This window comes from Tauraco erythrolophus, chromosome 14 (genome assembly GCF_009769465.1).
Source record: "Tauraco erythrolophus isolate bTauEry1 chromosome 14, bTauEry1.pri, whole genome shotgun sequence".
Taxonomy (NCBI): Eukaryota; Metazoa; Chordata; class Aves; order Musophagiformes; family Musophagidae; genus Tauraco; species Tauraco erythrolophus.
The window spans coordinates 719946-738704 of record NC_141478.1 but is presented as its reverse complement, the minus strand read 5'-3'; the positions used below and the strand labels follow the sequence as shown (position 1 = coordinate 738704).

The following is an 18759-nucleotide window of genomic DNA, read 5'->3' as shown; positions in this document are numbered from 1 at the left end:
GCCCCCCGCGGGGGGAGAGCCCCTCTGCGGGGTCAGGCTGCGGGGGAGCGGGGCCGGCGCCCGCGGGCAGAACTTGGGGGCAGGAGCTGAGGGCCCGCGGTGTCCCCGGGGACCCCGAACCCCGCCGCCCCCCGCCCCCTCCCGCCGGCCGGTGCCGCGCCGCGCACACAGCCCCCCCCCCCTCCCGCCCCTCCGCGCCCGCGGAGCCCCCTCCCGCGCGGGGCTGCCCACGGAGGCGGCGGAGCCGCGCCGCCCGTGCCGCATTGGTTTGCGGCGGAGCCCGTCACCGCCGCGGCGCCGAGATTGGCCCCCGCAGCCGGCGCCGGGCACCCCCCCGGGCCTGCCCCCACCCCGCCCGCCGTGCGCCGCGGCCCGGGCACGGGCACGGGCACTGCGCTCCGCTCCGCGCCGCTCCGCGCCGCTCCGCTCGGCCCGCAGCGGGGGCAGGGCCGGGCCGGGCCGAGCCGGGCGGGGAGGGCGGGGGGGGGGGGGGGTGCGCCCGCCGCACCGCACCGCGCACCGCGCACCGCGCACCGCACCGCGCCGGCAGCGGGGATGTGAGCGGAGGCTCCGCCGGCAGCGCCCGCCGCTCCGCGCCCGCTCCGCGCCCCGCCGCCCGCCTCGGGAAGATGCTGAGCAGGTGGATGAGTGGCAGCAGCAGGAACCTGGACCGCGAGTACAACTGCACCGTGCGGCTGCTGGACGACAGCGAGTACACCTGCACCATCCAGGTCAGCGTCCCGCGGGGCTGGGGGGGCGGCGGGGGCGGGACAGCCCCGCGCCGGGGTCGCGCTGCCGCCCGGAGCCGCCAGACAAAAGGAGCGGAGCGGCGGGGGCGGCCCGCTCCTGCCCCGCCGCCGCGAACAAAGGCGGACCCCCCCCCCCCCCCCGAGCTCCCGCGGCCCCCCGGCTCTCGGGAGGCGACCGGAGCGTCGCTGCGGGCGACGGGCCGCGGCTGCCGGCGGCGCGGAGCCCCGGGGCAGAGTCCCCCGCCTGCGAGCCACCCCCGCCTCGCCGTTCCGCCGCCCCTCGCCGCGGAGGTGTGCGGGGATGGCGCGGAGAGCCGCCCGCCGTCAGCCGGCGCGGGGGTGCCCGCAGCCCCCCGGAGCGGGGCAGGGGCTGCCCGGGACCGGGAGAGCCTCGGCCGTGCCCCGCGGATCCAGGCGATGCTCGCCCTCCTCCGCCGGCCGCGGAGGCTCCGCGCATCGCGGGGAGGACTTCGGGGCGAAGTAAAGTACGGCGGGTGCTGCCGGGCAGGGATGCGCGGGGGATGCTGCGGGGCAGGGGGGAACTCCGCGCTCCGTGGGTCACCCGGACCCGGGTCTGTCGCCCCCCGCCCGTTGCCGCCTCGCTGCCGGGGGCTGAGCGCGCAGAGGCGGTGGGATGTCGTATTTCTTAAAAACTGGCAAAACACGCTCCCCGCCTCCGCGGCAACTAGTGAGGTAACGGGACCTTGTGGCTGGAGAGCCGAGAGGAGCGTCCCTGGCTCCGGCTGCCTTTACTTTTCCTTCCTACGATTAACCAGAATGGAAAGCTCGTGTGCTGGAACACCCGCAACTCTTCCTGCTGCTGTCAGCTGGCGTCAGCCCAGTCCGTAGGCAATGGAAAATTCAGGGCAGAGTTGCGAATAAAGGTGACTCAACACGTAAAGAGCAACAACTCCCACCTTCCAGCCTTCCCTGGGTCGCCCCAGTCCTCCCTGTCCTGCAGCTCGCGGAGGAAGGAGCATCTTTCCCATTTGCAGGCAGGATGGTGCTGTATACCATGATGCGAAGGAATGGTTACTGGGAACGCTGCAGGCGAGGGGAGGCACCGCCAGTGCTGCTTAAATACCCTGAAATGGATAAATACGGGGTTTCGTGCAAATAACGGCTGAAGAATGCTAATGCCGCTCGTTCCTCCCCCACCTGGGTTGTAAAGTGTGACCCAGTAAACAACTGTCGCGGCAGCCCAGTTTGCTGGGCGTAAGGACAACTAATTCGTCTCTCAGAGGTGGTTTTTGGTGGAAATTAAATGGAAAACTGTAGTTTGGGAGAGAAAGTGTAGGCAATGCAGTTAAGAAAAATCTGGATTTTCTGTCCTTAAGATAATTTAACCAGGTGTTGTCATTTTGCATGTATCTTTTTTTTTTTTTTTTTAAGAGAAAATACTACTTGGTCACGTATTTCAGTGGCTTATTTTCTGTTCAGCATAGTAAATAGTGAATCCTGGTATTTAGTACGCATGAGCTAAGGTATGAAGAATTAGCTCCTGTTACCTTCACAGTCAAGGTTACCTCACTTAAATATTTGTTTTCTGTCACTTTCGTGCTGCCTCCTAAGTGCAAATTAGTCCGTGCAAAATTAAAGCGTGCATAGCAGGAATGGAGAATGTCTCGCAAGTGAGAAGAACCGTCACCGTGAGGCTGCGAGCGGTGAATGAGTTTTGAAGGTCATTCCCTCACGAGCGCAGATATTTCACGTCTTGCTGAGATCCATAGTGTTTCCTCAGCCAGGCTGTTCCTACGCCTGTTGTTTCTAATTTATGTATTTCTATTTTTACTTAAATATGGAGAAACTATGCAAAGCGTAAGTCATCGCTTCCGTACGCAGCGCTGTTCATCGCGGCGCACAGCTGGGCAGCGAAGCTGCTCGCTGGAAGTTCGTTAACGTGTGTTTTTGCTGCCGTTCCTGTGCGTTCGTGCCGCTCACCCCGGCAGCGTGGGGGGCTGTGGACGGGCTTTGCACCCTCCCTGGAGCGTGGCCCGTCTGACATGTCGTCTGGCTTCTCCATTGCTGGGGAAGAGAAAGAAGCCCTCGGAGGCAGAGCTCAGTTCAAGAGGTCTTCCTTACGTTTCAGATAATGGCACTGGTTAAACCTGTCAACAAAATTAACCTCTGGCTGTGCTTGATAAGAAGCGTGTGAGCAGGGGTTTGGTGCCGCTGGATGATACCTGGACATTTGGTTTCTAAATAAAGCCTTTTTTATTTGATTATCCAAAGTTTACCTTGGTAACATTCCCATGAACGAACGGTTCATTGTCTGAGCTTGGATGAATCCTTCCTCTCTTTTGCCCTAATTTTTGCTCCCAAACAGCCCATCAAGCAGGTGGAGGAGCCTGGAGAGCTCATCCCCGGGTCCCTCGGCCCCGGTGGGCTCAGGGATGGTCTTGAAGGGACAGAGCTGCTGCAGGCAGAGGGAGCGGGTGCAGTGGGTCGGGGCAGCCGGGTCGGCACCGCTGTAAGTGGTTTTGTTGTTTGTTTTTGTTTTTTTTTTGTCCAGTAGTTTGCTGTATTGAGGAGGACACTGTCCCAGCATCCGTCTGCACTGGGCTCCGGGAGACAGTGTGGGTGTGCCGGCGAGCGGGGCTGCAGGTCTCGGCCACTTGCCAGGCCTTGGGGCCTCCCAGCAGCTGCTGAGCAGGAAGATGTTGGGCTTTCTTGACTGAGAAAAGCTGAGATTTTGATAATATGACGTGCCACGGAGGCACCTTTCAAAGCAGTGAGGGCGGTGGTTTGCAGCCTGGGGACCATCGGACGTGAGAACGCAGTCCGTCCCTTGGCGTTGTGCTGGCTGCTGGCCACGGGTGCCGGGGACCCCGCTCCCGTGGGGTCCCTGCCCCGGGGAGCCGGGGAGGGCTGCCCATTCCCGAAGGCTTTTTGCTCATCACCACGGCGGGGGTCTGGTCTGGCAGTCTGTTGAGTTTGTATTTGCCACCTTGCGCTCCGTGTCGCCGCAGAGGCGCGCAGCGGCGTGCCCGCGCGGCAGCCCCGCCGCCCCCGGCAGAATAAAGCCGGCTTTGAAAAAGCGAAGCGATGCTCTGGCGCTGCGGTTTCGCTGTGACTGAGCTGCTTGTCCGAGGAAATGTTTTAAATTCTTCGCTGTGGTGTCGGTGGTGGTATAAAAGGCTTGAAATAATTAATGATTTGCCGTCGCTCGGCGCATCAAGCGTTTTCCTGAAAAGACAGCGGCGTTTTGTTTCAAGCCTCAGTAGTATGACAAGAACGTGGAGACGTGAGACAATAAGCACAAAAAAGCGGGTTGTTGGATTCAGAATGTAAGAACTTTCTTGCGTTAGGTTGGACATAAATGAAAACGAGCTCTTGACTGTGCTCTCGGGCCAACCCCGCGTTTTCCACGTGAAGCACAAAGTTCATTAGGAGACCTGACAGGATCATTAATAACAGGCAGTCAACACAAAGGGGAACCGTGGGTTTTTGCAGCGCTGGCTCCTGTGAAGGTTGGTCGTTCATTATCTTTTTATCTTCTGAGAGTTTCCAGTTGCTTTTGCCGAGAACTGGGCTAGCAGAGCGCTGCCGACACAGCGGGGTCCCGTCCGGAGCACCGAGCCCAGGTGATGTGTTCTGCACCGGAGGTCGCTCCCCGCTGCCGAGAGCGCCAGAAGCCACGAGGCTTCGTGCCGAGAAGTTTGCGTCTGCTCCGGAGCCTTCCCTTCCCTCCCGCAGCCTGGTCCCGGCGTGCAGCAGCAGGGACTGATGCCAAACCTGTTGTCAGAAACGCGGAGTAAGACAGACTTGGGGTCTGCGCGGCGGGTCGGGCTCTCTGAGCTTCGCCTGGTCTCACGGTCCGGCGCCAGCAGAACCACCACGGCATCTCCAGTGCATTTGGGAGCAAGAAGTCCATCGGCAAAGTCTCAGGGCAGCGTCCTCCGTTCCCCGCTCCAGCGTTTATGGACGTGCGGTTTGTGGGCTCAGGAGAAAGCTGCCCGAAACACACAATGAGTTTGAAGACAAAGCAACAGTCAAAGCTGAGCGTTTCTTGGGTTTCATCTCCTTTTTCCTTTTAAATTAATTTCCAAGTATATAATTTTGAATACAAAGGATACAAAAGGCAGCTGAGGAAAACATCCCCTAAACGTCCACTGAAAAGCCAGGGACATATTTACTCGCATTTTAATGGGAGGCAGAAACTCAAGTTGTTATGGAGACCCGTTGGAATATCTCTAGTGCTGCTATTTCTTCACCAGCTGAAATGTCTATTTTCTGTTAACTTTTCATACCTGTTTTACAACGTTACCTGCTGTGAAGCTGCCAGCCATCCCCCTGAGGAGCCGCTTTCCTGAAAGAACTACTTTGCTTATCACTTTCCCATATAAGATGTTGAAGACAAATATAGATACACGCACACCTGCGCGCGCGCGGTAACGCCGTTGTGGAAAGATCTGTACACCGGCGTCATGAAAGAAGAAATTTTCTGCTTCTGTCATGTAAAAATTAGGTAATGCGCAGTAGGAGGCTTTTTTTACGGTGTCTGGGGAGTACTAAAAGTGCCTTGAGCAGCCCACTTATTTTTAATTTTTGACTCACTCTTCAGGAGCTCAAAGGGGTGGTGTATATGGGAACGACGTCTGTGGCCGTGTTCAAGCAGAGCCATCTCCTTCCATGGGAACTTGCTCCCAAAGTGTGATCGCTCTCGGTTGGTGCACCTGACCGACCTGTTTTCTAGCTGAAAGCTGGCAGATTGGTTTCTCCTGGAAGCCATGTGTGAAGACGGGCAAAGACTACAGGGAGTAAGACCCTCACAGAGGTGCCGTCAGCAGTAGCGAGCAAGGTCCTGACGGAGATGCCATCAGCCTGTGGAAGCTCCTCCACAGCTCACACAGGGGTGGTGTCTTCACGTAGCATCGTGCATGAAAGGGGGTTCCCAAGCATGGATGGAGACACTGGGAGTGGCCACTGTGCCACGGTGGCTGGGTTTGGGTGCCAGTGGGAGGTGGAGTCCCTGTTGGCCTGGGGAATGGCTGCTTGACAGCCGACAGGCGCTCGGTCCTGCTCGTCTTCGTCTCGCGCGGTGTGAGGTGGGAGTTTGCCAGTGGGAAAACCCAAACCCTATGGTAAAATCTGCCCTAAGCAGATTTAACTGCTCAACACTTCAGCCTTCGGGGAGACGTGCAGGAACGTCACATACCCGGCAGCGAGCGCAGTTTGTGCCGGACTGATGGGAATCCCGACCGGACCCGCAGAGCGGAGCACGCGTCTGCTCCCACCGAAACGGGCGCGGACCCTCCGCCTTCCGCAGCGCGGCTGTGTCTCCGAGCAGGGGGTGGCATTGGAGAGCAAACCCTCCAAAACCTCCGCGCTCATGGTTTCCCAGTGGCAGAGGAAGCGTGATGCTGCTGTCACTTGTTGGAAATGACAGCGCGTTTCCGGAGAAGGCCGGGGAACAAGCTGGGATTTGCCATGCAAGACAAAGTGCTGTATTTTATTTGCTGTCAATTTTGCCAAGAGTAGACAATACCTCGTTAGCGCAGGGGTCAGACCTTGGTGCCGTTACAGAGAGAACGGAACGATGCTTCTGTCATCAGCCACTTGGTTGTGGTCAAAAAAAACCCATTATTGTTTGGTTACAGAAAGCTTTGGAGTTGCTTCTGCAAATAAGAAGGTTTCAGGTCAAATTCTTTTCTTTGAAATTTTTCCAGAGGAAATTATCACAGCGGTATGGGAGCAATTTCATGTTGATGATCTGGAATTGTCTGCGAGGCTGATGAATCCACAGCGAGTGCCTGCAGAGCCTGTGGCTCTTGCGTGGCAAGGAGGAGACGGGGAGCTTCGAACGTTTACTGGAGCTTTCACCCGAGCACGGCAGCGCCTTAACCAACCCTGATGTTGCACGAGGCGCTGGCGCAGTCTGGGTTTATTACATGCCTTACAGAGCTGGGTGACCAGGCACAGATCCACCCAGGAGGTGCTGGTCTGCCAGAGCAGCTCCAGAGCCGGTGTGCCAATGGGATGGTGTTCCTGCAGGCTGGGCAATGCCCCGAGCCAGACCTCCTGCAGCCACAGCCCTGCCTTTGCAAGGTCCACGGGGCATAACACTGAATTCATAAAAAAAATCGAATTTCATAAAATTGAAGTGAAATGTCCTGCAATATGTCACCCTGGAGGTGTACGTGCCTGCCTGGTTTGTGTTTGGGGAGAGGGGGGCAGAAGCGTGGTGGATCAGGCAGCGGGAGGAGCGGGGCAGGAGATGTGCCAGCTCTTCTGGGCAAATCCCAAAGAAAGAAAGAAATTCTGGGCGTCCTCTCCGAAAGGGAAACATTCAGAAGCGTGTTTCTTTCCAGATTTCTGTGCCGACAGCGGGGTCGGGAGATGGTTCTTCTCCTCCGTTGTCCCACAGGCATTGTCGGTCAGGGGTTTGCTGTGCGTGAAATCGCTGCCCGTAAACCCTGCCCGGGCTGGTGGGCACGTGCCAGGCTGACCGACTCCAGTGAAAACGTATTTTTAAGCTTCACACTCAAATTCCACGTGTCTGCCCCCGCCCGCCTCCTGCTCAAACAAGCCCGTCTTTTGTTCTGTGTGTTTTGGGCCGTTGGCACAGGGAGTTCTCGCAGTTGAAGGTAGCTATTAAATATCCATTACAGTGTTTTCGTCTCTAGATGGAAGAGGAACGGCTGCCCTTGGCATCCAGGAGCCTTTGGAAAGGGGCGGAGGAGCGGGGAGATCTGCAGTCGCTGCAGCCTCGTCCCCCCGGGACGCGGCGGGTGGGTGGGTACGTGACAGTCACATGCGATCGTGCCCTCCTGTTGCTGAATGGCACAGATTTTTGTGATGGTCTGGTTTTCCAGGAATTTACCGGGTGAGATGTACCGGGATGTGGTTGCTTCTAAGGTGGCCTGTGGGATTTGGGGCTGGCCGGGCGGTTTTCCTGCGTACGGCGCAGAGGAGGTCGTGTCTGTTCCGTAAGTACGGCCAAGACGGAACTGAGTATCCACGAAAAACGCCTGGTCCGTAGAGCCTGATTTTTTTTCTGGAAAGGGCCAGTGTGGGGGGAAGTTGTGTGAACGGTGCTTCAGGCTGCCGGGGGACAGCGGCTCTTTTTTCTCAGCGAAAACAGGATTTTTGTGAGCGCCGGTGGACCGACCCGGCGCGGTCCTGGGGAGCAGCCGGGCGCTTCGTTCCTCCTTCATCATCGTTTCAAAGATGCAGGTGGTACTGTGCCCGTGATTACCTTTGGCAATTGGCATCCGTGTGGGTTGCCTTCACTGGTGCCCGTTGTCTTCACCTGCAAAAGGGACGCGGTGGCTGAAATTTCTCGAGGAACGCAGTTTATTCTGCGCGAGGCGCCGTCGTGCCTCCTCTGGCTCGTTGTCTGCGGGGGACGGCAGGGGTGAAACAGTAAAAATCTCGTTTTGCTCAGTAAAGTCAGCAGCTGTCTCTCCAGATACACATCAGGAGCTCTGCTGCTGAGCAAGATGGTGCCTTTTTCCATAAGGAGTTTAAGCCACGGGATCTTCGAGCTGCTCCGAGGATCAACTCTGTCCGTCCGTTCGCGGTGTCCCTGCTGCTCCGTGTGGAACCCGGGGGGTCTGTCCTCCCGAAACCTCCACTCTTTGGTGCTGACCAGGCAAGTTGTGGTAACGTTGGTGTAAATGGAAACGGCTCTTCTGCAGGCAAAGGAACAGACTGGAAAATCCCTCTGGGTTTGCAGGATGTGCCGCGCGTTGTGAGAGCGCGGAGGTGAGGAAATCCCTCCCAAAGAGGCGCGAGCGTCGTGGGGCTCAGAGCCGTGGGCTGGCTGCGCCCCAATAGTTCTAACATAGTCATTTTAACATATTTTCTTTGGAATTCTGAGCTGGGAGCCTCTGTCTGCTCCCAGCCGGGTCACGGTCTCACCGGAGCTGAGCGTTTTGCCGAGACCTGTTTTCTTTCCCCGGGAGAGGCAGTTTTCTGCACGGACTGAGCATCTCGTAGGAAAGTCAAGGTTGGCACAGGTTTTATTCTTTTGTGTTTTGCAGTAAAGAATATAAGCACCGGACTTGTGCGGATGGAGAAAAATCTTCGGCTGGTTTGGGATGCTGCGGGAAGGAGTGGGATAAGGTGGGCCGGGACTTGCCAGGTGCTGGTGTCTCGCCAGATACACGAGGCGTTTTCAGAAGTGATGATTAACAAAGACTTCGTGGCGTTGAGGCCAGAGAGCCCTCAGCTAGTTAATGCTGGATGTCAAAATTTGATCAATGCTGCAGCTGGAAATAGAATGTTTTGGCTGCATAATGTCTGTTACCAAAGACTTTAATTATAGTGGCATATCTGTCATATCGATGAGGTTTTTCTGTTTTTCAGGGGTTTATAGCAGGGCTGTTTCAGGTCGTATTGGCTTTTATCTTGGCACATAAACTGGGATCCCAAAGGAAATGTCCATCTAGCTGCCGAAAGGAAATTTTACTTTAATAAAAAAATTACAAAAATTGATTAAGCCATTCTGGAGCCAGAGAGAGACTTCAGGAATTATATAGATTAGGTAGTTTACAGCGATTGTAACTATATGTTATCTATATACTGAACTCATAGAATGGACAGTATATTGGAAGTGGAAAAAGAAGCCAGAATCCAATATAGTTATGTTTGGAAAATAGATAAGAAAGATGCTGAGCAGGTACTTTTCATGAATCGATTTAATTCTCATTAGTGTTGCACTATATAGCATGCTGACTAATATTTCTGGCTTGCCAACAACAATGGCTTTCCAAAGGAAATGTGTAATGAGAACAGGATGTCTTTGGGATCTGAAAACCTGGAGCTCCTGGGGCTGTTGGAGGTGGAGAAGAAGATGTGAGGACAACAGAGAACGCAGCAGCGGAGGAGGGGGGTGGGATTGGAGAGGACGGTGAGAGCGCTGGGGGCAGCGGGGTGATGGTGCGTGTGCCCACCGTGCAGCCCGTCCTGATCCGTCGCAGAGGGCCCCCCGGCGCTGCCGCCCCTGCAGCCGTGCTGTCCCGCCTCGCCGCGTCGAGCAGGGCTTTGGTGTACTCGGGTGCCACGTCCCCCAGCTTGGCATCTGTTTATTTTCTAGATGTAAATAAGGTGCTACTAGAAAATTAATCCCAGCGTGGCGTGCCTTAAGTAATGGCAGTGATTCCTGCCTGCCCTTGCGGGATGCTTCCCGCCGTCAGCGCTGCCCGTGGCAAAGTCCCCAGAATTAAATAAGGGCGCAGCCAGCCGGGCTTGGAGGGAGGAAAGAAGGTTGGGACTTTTCTCCGTGACTGCCGGTGTCCCCAAGGCTTGTGGGGGTATCTCCGTAGGGCTTTTTAATTAATATGTGACGTTTTGTTACAAGGATGTTGTTGAGTGTAACGGGGAATGATGTCCGAGGCGTTTTACGCTGGTTTTGGTTTTAGACTCCTGCAGGCAGCGTGTGGTTCTCGGTCAGCTCTGCTGGGCATTTCCAAAGAGACATGTTTTTTGGACATGGTTAATCTCCATATCCATAATCTGACACTGATGAGCCGTGTCCCGGGGCTGCTGGGGAGGGGGGAACGTGGTGGGGGGCTCCTCCCTGCACTGCTGCCTCACTCAGCTGCAAAACTGGGCTCATGGCTCGTCCTTGTTCCGCCAAAGTTTCTCTGAGAACATGTTCTTCAGAGACTGGGTATGGGGAGAGCGTGAGGAGGGATGTGGCATCTGCCTGGGATGATGCTGGGGTTCCCGGATGGGCCAGGGCCAGTGCTGTGGGCAGCAAGGGTGATTTAGAGCCATAGAATCACAGGATGGTTTGGGTTGGAAGGGAACTCAAAGACCATCCAGTTCCAACCCCCCTGCCATGGGCAGGGACACCTTCCACTACACCAGGTTGCTCAAAGCCCCATCCAACCTGGCCTTGAACACTTCCAGGGATGGGGCAGCCACGGCTTCTCTGGGCAACCTGTGCCAGTGCCTCACCACCCTTAGAGGGAAGAATTTCTTCCTTAGATCTGATCTAAATCTCCCCTCTTTCAGTTCAAAGCCATTGCCCCGTGTCCTGTCACTCCATGCCCTTGTCCAAAGCCCCTCTCCAGCTTTCCTGTAGCCCCTTTAGGCGCTGGAAGGTGCTGGAAGGTCTCCCCGGAGCCTTCTCTTCTCCAGGCTGAACAGCCCCAACTCTCTCAGCCTGTCTTCATAGCAGAGGTGCTCCAGCGTGCTGGAAGGTCGGGAGGCTGCTGGGTGGCAGCTGGTGGCCCGGGTCTTCCGCAGCCCTGTGCGGTGTCCCTCATGCCACCGGCAGGTTGAATGGCTGCGTGAGACTGGGGCAGTTGTAGGTGCCTCACCCTGCCTGGGCTGGGAGGCACAGCTGTTTCCCCCAGGCCACCGGCTTCCTTCCAGGACTTTCTCCTCTTACAGCCCATGGAGCTCTCCTTGACTTAAACTCCAAGATAAAGTTCAGATTCCTCAGGATGAACATGAATGTTGTACCCCAGGTCCAGAAAATGGGCTGCTCTTCCCGATGCCCAGACGCAGCATCTGAAACACTAGCCCGAGCACCAGGGTGCTGGTGTTTCCCTCGCTGAGCCAGCACCGGTGCTGGAGCTCATCTGAAATGATGGGCTCTTCTCTGAACTGGCCCCGTTAGCACCAGATTTCCCCCCCCTCTATTCGTTTATCTGCTTATTCCTCACCGCTGCGGAGACGTGCCACCTTCAGCGGGCACAGCCCCGCGGCTTGGCACAGGTGCTGGCGGTGCCTCAGTGCTGGCAGTGCTGTAGGACAAACGTGAGGATTCGGAGGTGAGCAGAGCTGGGCTCCCGTTTTACACTCTGCAGCTTCCATGGGACGGGGGTAAGGGTGAAAAAGCAGCCGAGGATGGCGTCAGCGTTGGCACCTGCGTGGGGCATGGGGAACCGCAGATCGGCCCGGGAGGGGTGGCGGCACACTGACCCCGCAGACAGCGCCCGATGGTTTTATTTCGCTTGGTTCTGCGGATCTCTATGGAGAGAGAGGAAAAGTCAACGTGGCGGCGCAGCTGGCAGGGCCGGGGATTGCCATGGGAACGGAGGGATGGGGCTGGTGGTGGGCAGGGGACACTGCCATCGCCCGGGAGATGCCCTTGTCCCTGCTGCCCCGCTGCTGCTTTGGGAACGTGGCACTGGATCTTCATGCCCAGCCCATGGCAGTGATACCGAGGAGCCGTAACCCGCTGGTGTCAGCGCAGATCCAGCCTGGTCCCAGCTGCTGGGCTCCAGGGACCCCTCTGCAGCGCTCCCCGGGTCGCTGCCACCGCCACCCTTGGCACCGGCAGTGGAGGGAGGAGGGGGCTGAGCTGCTCCGTCGATCTCCCCCCAGATGGGTGCCTACATCGAGTGCGGGGGACTAGGACCGCTGATGGATGGGACCTCCTCCCTCCTCTTTATTCCGTATTTATTTCGTTTATAAAATCTGCAGTTTCATCTGAGCGGGCGCTGAGTGTGTGGAAATGGGAGCGCGGAGGTGCCGCCGGCACGCGGGCAGGGTCCCTGCCTGTGGAAGGGGCTTCCAGGGGGTTCAGAGTGCTGCTGTGGCAGGCAGGTGATTGTGGTGGTGGCTGATGCGGGGGCACTGGCATTGGGCACAGGCTCCGAACCTCGTCCTGGGAGCATCTTGGAAAGGTCCCCTGGCTTTGCAGCACCATTTCGGCAGGTGAGTTGTGCTGAAATAGCATCTCCTCAATCAACGCAGCCGGATTAACCAGCACCACAGAGTTGGTCATTACTTCAAACATCCTCATCCTGCCATGGTTGGGTTTTAAAACATTGCCAGCGGGCCCGCGGAAGCAGTTCTGCTTCGAGACTGCAAACCTCCGCGGTGCTGGAGGCTGTGCCGCCTGTGCCGGCGCTGTGCCGCCTGTGCCAGCGCTGTGCCAGGGGACGTGGGGCTGTCAGAAAGGCAGAGACACGCAGCTGGGAGGGAGTTGGGCGCTGGAGCTGGCAGTCACCGGGGGCATAGTGAGGTGGCTTCGGCATCAGTCCCTTGCAGTGGGGCCACGTCTGCTGGCACCGCGCGGGGTGGGCAGCCAGAAACGTGGCTGGTGAGCAGCGTCCTTAAGGCAAGTGGAGATGTGATACCGTAACGAATGACGTGGGCGAAAGCGGGCATGGAAGGAAATTGATAAATAAGCCCCTTTGCACTCGCTTTCGGAATAACTAACGCCGGGCACTGCCGCGGTGCCGGCAGAGCTCCGTGGCGGCGGTGCTCGCCATGCTCGCGGCCTCGCTGAGCTTGAACTTGCTGGCGGTGGGGGCAGAGGGGGTGGCAGGAGGGCACGTCGGGTACAGTCTGGGCTGTTCCTGCGGAGCCTCGTTTGAGTTACGGCCGCCTGATAGATGCTGTTAGTCGTTTTGATAAATTTTTCGCGCCTGCCGTGCTGAAACGGGCTCCTGCTCCATCCGGCGTGCCGGCGTTCCGCAGCCCGTGCTGCTGCTTCCTTGGCTTTGTGCTTTTACGGCAGCAGCCTGCTGGGATGCGTTGTGTGCGACAGCAATAGCGGATAAAACGCTGTTGGAAGGATCCTCTGGAATCCGTTAAATCGGGGAGGGGGGAGGGAAATTGGTGGTTGCACGTGCACATCCGAGGGCTGGAGGGGAGCGGAGGCGTTTGCCACGTTCCCGGGTTCGGCAGCGTCGCACGTGACGATGGCGTCGTCCTCCCGCAGCCGCCGCGTGCCTGCGCAGGGACCGCGCTGCCCCGGGGCGGCGTCACCCTTCGCCGGGAGGCACCGAGGTGCCTTTTTCTGGGCACGTAGGCGCCGGAGCCGCTGCCGTGCATTGTGGGGAGGCAGTTGCACACGCGTTGTGTGACGGCTGGTGGTTTAAAAGGCTGGTTGGGGCTGCTGCAACTGGCTGGTTTACATCCCCCTGGCTGCGGTCTTTAATTTTTTTAGCATCCTGTGATGGCTGTGGAAGGTCCGATTCTCCTTGGCCAGTCCCTCGTGCACACAGACCGTAGCAGGACGGGCTGTGACATGACATACCGCGTGGCCGGGGTTGGTTTGGCAAACCCAGGTGTCCCTCTGATCGCACCTGGGTAAAAGCTGCAGGGCAGGGGTGGGTGCACGAGTAGTCCCCAACCTGGCAGCAGGCTGGGACCGCACTCCCCACGGCCGCATGAGCGAGGGTGGGTGCAGGGACCAACGCTCTGTGCTCGTTGGAGTACGGGGCTTGCTGACCCTGCACCTGTTGGGTGTCCCGGTGTGCCCGTTCCAAAGGGATGAGTTTCTCTTTGGCGTTGGCCAGAATCAACCCGAGTCGTTCCTGATGACCGTAACAGCTTGTCTGCAAATGACCGGATTATTTAAGATCTGTGACAGCTTCCTGGGCAAACCCGTGCGGGTGCACCCTGTGCATGTCCATGTTGCTGAAGGAGCCGTGCCGTTCCCTTTCCCAGTATTTTCTCCATGGCCGAGCAAAGGAAATATGGTGCCATTTTGCCCTTGTGTTCTTCCCAGTGAGCAAGCTGGCGTGAAATAGCACACAGAGCGAGCACGAAGAGGGTGAGTGCTCATGGCACACTGTCGTTTAGGTGTGTCTGGGAAAATAAAATCATCTGATAAACTACAGAAGCCAAAAGAGACTATTTGGAATGCCCTGGATTCTTCTGTAAGTGCTACAATTATTCGGGCCGTTACTCGGAGTGTCAGTTAGGCACGGTGCTAGCAGCAGGGCAAAAATACGGTGCTTTTGCCTGGACGGCGTCGGCTGCCGAGGGAAGGGCTGAGAGGGCCAGTGGAGCTCGGTGCAGGGTTAGCAGTGGATTCACTCCAGCCCTTAAAATATTTACGGCGTTGTAATCCATACAGGCTTTAAGCATATTTGACATCGTCCTGCGCTGCTCTCCTGGCTGTCGTTGCTTATGGAGACACTCCGGAGAGCATCACGGTCCGGCTGGTGGGAGGTGGCTGCAGGTAGCCGTGCATCACGTGTGGGTTTTATAGCTGAGATTTACAAAGGAGCCATCGAGTCTGCTCCTGGGGAGCTCTGCGTGCTGTGGAAGGGGCTCTGCCCACCCCTCGCCAGGGTGACCAGCTGCTGGTGCAGCGGATGGGATCGGGATGCAGGATACGTGCCAGCGCTGCTGGGCCGGGAGGGTGTTGGCTGCGGGGCTCGTCCCCTCCCTGCACGCCCAGCCACCCCCGCGCTGCCCCTGGCTCCCTGGCACCTGCGGGCAGTGAAGCAGCCTGGGCAGAGAAGGTGTCTCAGACGTTTCTGCGGTGACTCAAAGTCACCATGTTGCTCACCGCGACCGAAGCGCCTTCCCCTGCCCCGGGGGGCTGGAGGACCTGGCACCATGGCTGCTGCGCTGGCACGGCAGAGCCTCGCCATCAAGCAACCATGCAGCTCTGGGCACGGGTGGGATGGTTTGGGGTTCATTTGAAGTTCCCCAAACCCAACTAAGCAGGATGGATCATCTCTTTTTTTTCAAAGATAGCTGAGAGAAAACACTCTTATGTCACGTTACATCAGACATACTCCAGCGTCTGCTCGTTTCGTCTGCACTGTGTCTCCGCCGTCGCTCTCCTCACTTCTGCCCCTTCCATCGTGCCTGAACGGCCGTAAGCAAATGCTCCTTGAGACGGTGCCATCCCGCTGCCCGGCGCGTGCTGGTGTCCATCCTGTGGTGCTGTGGGACGGGTATAAAAAAACCACTGAGAGTCTGGGACGGGGACTGGAAAAGCACAAGCCCATTTCTCGTGCTGTCTCGTGGCTCATTGGTTTCGCCTGTGCAGCCAGATGGCCCGGTGGGGACACGGCTGTGCCAAACTGGTGGGGACATGGCTGTGCCAAACCGGTGGGGACATGGCTGTGCCAAACCAGTGGGGACACGTCTGTGCCAAACTGGTGGGGACATGGCTGTGCCAAACCAGTGGGGACACGTCTGTGCCAAACTGGTGGGGACACAGCTGTGCCAAACTGGTGGGGACATGGCTGTACCAAACCAGTGGGGACACGGCTGTGCCAAACCAATGGGGACACGGCTGTGCCAAACTGGTGGGGACACGGCTGTGCCAAACCGGTGGGGACACAGCTGCCAAACTGGTGGGGACACGGCTGTGCCAAACCGGTGGGGACACAGCTGTGCCAAACCAGTGGGGACACGGCTGTACCAAACCAGTGGGGACACGGCTGTACCAAACTGGTGGGGACACGGCTGTGCCAAACTGGTGGGGACGTGGCTGTGCCAAACCGGTGGGGACACGGCTGTGCCAAACCAGTGGGGACACGGCTGTACCAAACTGGTGGGGACACGGCTGTGCCAAACTGGTGGGGACACGGCTGAGCCGCCCTGAGCATCGTGTAACGCACAGAAGCGGGTACCTGCTGAAAGCTTTGGCCTTGGGATCCGTGTGCTGAGCTGGTCTGGGGAGGAGCAGGGCGCAGCCGGACGGCTGCCTGGGGTGAAGCCTCTCCTGAAGCTGCTTTGGCCGGTGGGAGCCACGACGGGAGGGCCGGGGTGGCCGGCGCACGGGGCAGAGCTGCAGCTCGGTCCCCCTCGAGTCTGCGGCTTCCCTGCTTGGTGTTCTTGGGAAGCTCCCACAAGGCTCGGAGGCGGGGCAGGGGACCTGCTGAAGGGCAAGAGGACGTGGGTTGGGTGATGGCGTTGATGGAGGTGCCCAGGGGTGGCTGGTGGGGCCAGGGTTCCTCTCCCCTTTGGCGCCCGGTGGGATGCTGTGCTGGGAGGACATTTCTTGTGTCCGTGGCATGGGTTTGCCTCCACGGAGCACGGTACCTGGTACCACCTGCCTGCTGGGAGCCGTGGCTCGGGAGCAGGAGTGCCACCGTTCCAAGCTGTATCCGTGCGGCGAAAGCCGTGGTGCTCTGCAGGGACGTGCGTGTGCTGTGGGTGCATCGATAAGTAACACCCCGCGTGAAGCCACGGGAGGGGAGGTGGTGCGAGACCTGTTCCCATGCTCTGGGGAGAAGAATGGGGAATTCTTGCTGGGGACAGGGGAGGTTGGCTGCTTCCAGCCAGGGACACCATTATTTGCACGTGCATCAGCGCTTCATTTTGCCTTTTTCTCCCTTGGAGGCTGAAATCTCCAAGCGTTTCATCTCCTGGGCTTGCTCTTGACCCAGAAATATTTCTGCCTGCCTGCAGTTGTCCGTGGTGACCGTGGACTGGGGAGCTCAGCCAGAGGGTTTTGTGCTCATGACGGTCTCCGTGGGGATGGGGCAGTAGGGCTTTTTCTTTTTTGGGAAGACCATTCCCGGGGCCCCTTACAGGCAGCCTCGTCTGCCCCATCGGGGTCTGTGGTGGGTGACGGGGCAGCCCCCACGGTCAGCGCGCATGCGCGTCCCAGGGCTGGAGCAGGATGACACCCTGGCCCTTGTCATCGGGACACGTCCATAACGACAGAAGCAGCAGGATGTCCAAAAGGGTCTCATCAGACACGGCGCAATTCCAGAGATCTGAGCAGCGTCTTTGGGATATTTGTCATTCTGAGCATCTTTCTTTTCTCAGCACTACACTGTTCCTGGGGTCATCCTCCGTCCTCACCTCCCTGGACTTGTGGCTGTTTGTGTTTCAGTGGCTGCCAGCAGGGCCAGGCTGGGCCATTTCCCTCCCCAGGTCCTGAGGACACCCACAATCTCTGCACGGATCCCTACGGGAGACAGGGTCGCTCCGACGGGGCGGGTGACTCCGGGGTGCTGTCACTGCAGACAGGGGACACGCAGCTCCATGCCAGCCCTGCACGGGAGATGTGACACCCCACCGGCGTGGCCCCGGGACCACGAAGGGTTTGCTGTGACCGATCCACGCGTGAGGACATGGCGGAAGGGCCGGAGGCAGGGCAGAGACCCCCAGCCCAGGCGTGCGCACCGGCCGGGAGCCGGGGCAGGATGCAGGAGAGGACCGTGGGCAGCCGTGGACCCTGGTCCACGTCTGCTGGTGGTGCCCCACCTGCTCGGAAGGGACAGGAACTTGTTTTCTAGCCAAAAGGAAAAGTCGATTTCAATAAGCCAGTTGCCTGCCTGCTTGAGGGATAATTCTTGTCAATCTGCCACTTTTTACTCTGACGTGCTAAAAATAGCGCATTATTTCCAGGCAGTAATTGCACATCCTGTAGTCGTAATGAGCTCTTAAGGTAATTACCTTTTGGTGGGAAGGAGCTGAAGATGGGTGTGTTGGGCTGACGGAGGGTGTTTGAGGAGCCCAGCGGGTCCTGCGCTCACGGCAAAGGGCGGACGTCCCGTCCCACCGCGGGGTGAAGCATCGGCGGGGAGGTGGGGGAGGACACACGTCGGCCCTTCCCTGATTCCTCCGCGGGTGTTGGGGAGCGACGGCCGCCGCCGCGCGTCACCCTGGCCCGCGCCGCTTTCGGGGGAAACCCTGGTGTAAGCTGGCACTTCGGTGCCGGTTCATCATCGAGGGGACGTGAAAGGGGGGTGTTATCTGGGAGGTGGCAGCAGTCGGCTTCCCGTCTGTAACAGGATGTTTCGATGCATTTATTTGCTTCAAACCGGTGTTTGAAAGCGCTTTTCCGCAGCCAGGGGTTATCGTAACGGGAATTATGATACAGATCAAGAAAGTACGAGGTGCCACCCACTCTATCAAGCTTTGCCCTACAAGAGGTCACCCTAAAAGCCGACACTTGCCCCGTGCACCCTCTGAAGCCTCTCTCCGCCGTCAGCTCCTGATGTCCAGGGGCTGGCGGGGCGGGCAGGGAGGGGACAGACCCACCTTCCCTCTGCTGATGGTTTGCTGTCCCCGGGTCAATAAATAATCTCTTGTAGTGCTGCTCGGCCTCGCAGCTTTGTAAATCAATTCGCCGTGTTGTCGAGTGCCGGGTGCTTGCACGAGCTCGGTGAATTACATCTGCCGCTGGTACAGCTTTCTAATAATTTGATAACAGATTAAGAATGGAAACCATTTGGAATGTTTTTGTCTGAATCAATTTTCCTTTTGTAAGGCAGAGGTGCTGATCTTACAGTACAGTGCGTTTCCCAGTCCCGTGTAATCCTGTGGCTTTTCTTTATCGCAGTCTCCGACGTGTTTCCCCAGTTACAGCCAGATTTATGCGTCTGCCGTTCCGTTCCCG

At 58.1% G+C, this 18759-nt stretch overlaps 1 protein-coding gene across 3 annotated transcripts in view; it reads left to right on the top strand.

The window, feature by feature from the left end:
- Positions 1–629: 629 nt before the first annotated feature.
- FRMD5 (FERM domain containing 5) overlaps positions 630–18759 on the top strand; it is a 78200-nt gene continuing 60070 nt past the window's right edge. For all 3 annotated transcript variants that reach the window (XM_086620190.1, XM_086620189.1, XM_086620191.1), the window contains exon 1: positions 630–731. In XM_086620190.1, the coding sequence (XP_086476316.1) occupies positions 630–731 (102 nt within the window). The remainder of the gene's footprint in view (positions 732–18759) is intronic.